The sequence below is a fragment of the Cucurbita maxima genome, unplaced genomic scaffold, assembly GCF_002738345.1.
Source record: "Cucurbita maxima cultivar Rimu unplaced genomic scaffold, Cmax_1.0 Cma_Scf00014, whole genome shotgun sequence".
Classification (NCBI taxonomy): Eukaryota; Viridiplantae; Streptophyta; class Magnoliopsida; order Cucurbitales; family Cucurbitaceae; genus Cucurbita; species Cucurbita maxima.
In genome coordinates this window covers 1,508,688-1,511,863 of record NW_019272030.1, presented here as the reverse complement: position 1 = coordinate 1,511,863, position 3,176 = coordinate 1,508,688, and the positions used below count along the sequence as shown (strand labels likewise).

General features: G+C 35.5%; 1 protein-coding gene across 2 annotated transcripts in view; it reads left to right on the top strand.

The window, feature by feature from the left end:
• LOC111489417 (eukaryotic translation initiation factor 3 subunit J-like) overlaps positions 1 to 3,176 on the top strand; it is a 6,847-nt gene that overhangs the window by 633 nt on the left and 3,038 nt on the right. For both annotated transcript variants that reach the window (XM_023137606.1, XM_023137605.1), the window contains exons 3-5: positions 723 to 793; positions 2,242 to 2,357; positions 2,718 to 2,854. In XM_023137606.1, the coding sequence (XP_022993374.1) occupies positions 781 to 793; positions 2,242 to 2,357; positions 2,718 to 2,854 (266 nt within the window). In that variant the 5' untranslated portion in view covers positions 723 to 780. The remainder of the gene's footprint in view (positions 1 to 722; positions 794 to 2,241; positions 2,358 to 2,717; positions 2,855 to 3,176) is intronic.

The following is a 3,176-nucleotide window of genomic DNA, read 5'->3' as shown; positions in this document are numbered from 1 at the left end:
TATTTCCTTTTTTTTTTTTTTTTTTTTTTTTTTTTTTTTAGTACTCTCTATCTTTTTACTTCAGGCGTCAGATTATACGTTACTTTTTGGTTGTGAGATTCTAGGTACTGATTGTCTTGCGTGGTTTTTTCTTTAAGGAAAGTTGTTCCTTGGATGCTGTAGTCAGTTTTCTAGCTGCGGTAGTAGGATATTTAGTATTTGTTGGAGTTCTTCTAGTTTTGATCGTTTTGGAATCAAAATTTTATTTGATCTGATTGGGATCGAGCTACTTAGTTTCACTACTCTAATTTTCTCTGTCGTAAGGAGGAAAATAAAGGCAGCTCGTTGGAATTGAATCCTCGGTTGACTTAACGGGAAAGAGATCAAATGTGTTGAGTGCTGGTTTTTTACTGTCTGCTTTGTGATCGTGTAGTTGCAACATTTTTCCATTTTTTTTGTAGTTAGCTTTGAGGCTCCTTGTTTGGCTCTCTGTTTATATGTCCTCTCCCCTGATTTTGTAATATTTCATTCTCTCCACGAAAGCTCAATTCTTATTAGAAAAATAGAGTCTCAAAACTTTTATGATATTTTCCTTGCTAATTGCTGGCTTTTTTTTCTTTTTCCTTGAATGCGACTGTGACTGTTTACTGTTTATTTTATCAACATTTAGATTCTACTAGGCCTTCTGTTTTGTATACTGCTTGTGCTGTGTTGCTAATACTTATCTCTTGTATTATGAGCAGGGTTGGGCTGCACTGAGTTGAATTCTAGTGTTTTCTGAGTAATAAGTGATAGAGGTCGATGGATGACTGGGGTAATGCTACATGGTTTATATTTTAGTCTTTCATTTTTTTTCCTTAGGTGATTGAATAAGCAGTGAGTCTCTATAAAAAAGATGTTGTGTATGTATATATGTTGGTCATTTGAACTAATTTTCCTCTTTTTATTCTAATTATTTTTTTGGTTTGGGTAAGAAACAATCTCATTGATGCATGAAATCACCACAAACATTCTCAATTGGTCATAAGGGAAGCACATGTATAGGAAGCAAAAAATTTGCACGTCTACACCAAGAATAGCATAATAAATAACTAGATCAAAGAACACGTTGAAAAGACCATAAAAAAAATCTTTGGTTCTCTCCGTCCAAAGAATCTTAAAAGAAAGCGGGAGTAGTATTAAGCCACAGTATTGCCTTTACATTCTTGAAGGGATGGCCCAACAAAACAATACTAAGAAGATCCTCCACATCGTTAGGGAAAACCAGGGACCACCCAGAAGCAGCATAAATTATATTCCATAACCTCCTAGCAAATGAACAATGGATGAATATATGACCGTGTAATTCATCATTTGACTTACACTACCAACACCATCTGGGGGATATGACCAATTGGGGCATATTCCTTTGGAGAACATCTTTGGTATTGATTGTAATATTATTAGTATATAAAGCGCAATACTTAATTTGTTTCTATATATATATATATTATATAAATTTAGACAACACTTGAAAATGTGGATAGAATGGATGATCATAATCATATAAAATGCAGGACTCGAGTACGACAAAGACACTACAAAAAAAAAAATTAAATAAATAAATAATAGGATGCATGTGGTTGTGGTTTGAGCAAGACTGGAAGAGACTGGATATAGGTGCTAGATATGGGAGGAGGAATTCATATGTCATTATCCAAGGAGCAGATGATGGGATCTAATTTTAAAATGAACTAAGGGGTAAAAATTACAGATATGGACTAGACAATCTACAGTTGTGGATGTGGTGGCATTGGTTTTTAGGAATTAGGCCATGGTCGTNGCAAAAAAAAAAAAAAAAAAAAAAAAAAAAAAAAAAAAAAAAAAAGAACTGACCTTGTCATTATTTTACCGATTTTATTTTTCTTCATTTTCTCTGAAAATGTGCCCATAGTGCTCTTAACATGTCCCAACTCTCAACTGATCTGAGTTCAAGGTCGTACAGTGTAGTCTGTTTATATGATAGTTAAGGCTCAAAAGTCAATATGGAACATCCTCCTTCCTAGTGCTGTTTTCTCTTAACATTTCCCAACTCCCAACTGATCTTAAGTTCAAGCAATAGTCATTTTATATCAAGTATGTCTGTGTAGTCTGCATTTCTGTTAAGGCATCAAAAGACAATATGGAACATCGCCATCCCTAGTGCTGTATTTGTTCTTCCTCCTAACTGCATGATTCTATGTTTAATTGTCTATGCTTATATATGTAATTGTTTTCTTTCAGAGGATGAGAACATTCCACCACTCCAGAAGGAGCAGCCAAAGAATAAATGGGACGATGAGGATGTGGATGACAACGATGTGAAAGAATCCTGGGAGGATGAAGATGAACCTGCACCGGTGGGAATTTAGTGGTTCTCTTACTAATGATGTTTGTTTCATTGACCATTAATGTTAAGACCTAAGATAATGACAAAGAAGTTCTTCAGTGATTGGTAGTGATGAAATTGAACAATTCATGGTCTAAACTAGTCCAACATCTAAAACATTGTGGTGAGTTTTTTATTCTAAGGTTGGCAATCATTAATAGTTATAGGCAGCTTTATTGAATTTCCTAAACCTGGCAGAAACGGGAGTTTTTTTTTTCCTTTGTAAGTTTGTGGTGGAGCGCACATAGAAACTACGTCTTGTTAAGGTTGGGGTTGGTATAAGTTATATTTTTACACCTTTTCTTCTTTCTTTTTTTATTCGGTCTCCCAGGTTCCAGTGGTTAAACCTCCTCCTGAAACCGCTCCAAAGAAACCAGCAGCAAAAACTACTGAAAAGAAAGCGAAAACTGTTGTGGTAGAACCTAAACAGCCTCTAGATCCATTAGCTGAGAAACTTCGCCAACAAAGGTGATATTAATGTGATTTGCTTTGTAGTAACTTTTATCTACTTTATGGGTCTTTGGATTAATATAAGTGAGGTAGGAATTTGAATTTGAAATTGTTATGAATTGTTTTGTTGTGATGGGAGAATGATCCTTGCTACCAATATTGTGGAGATAGTATGACATGGGAGCAACGATGTTGAATGTGCTTTCTACATTTACTTGGCAATTCCAGAAGCTTTTAATCGCAGAATTATCTCTCACTCATTATTTATCTTCTTGAAGCAGATGTCATTCCTGTTAACGAAAAAGAGGGGGGGGGGGGGGGGGGGGGGGGGGGGGGGGGG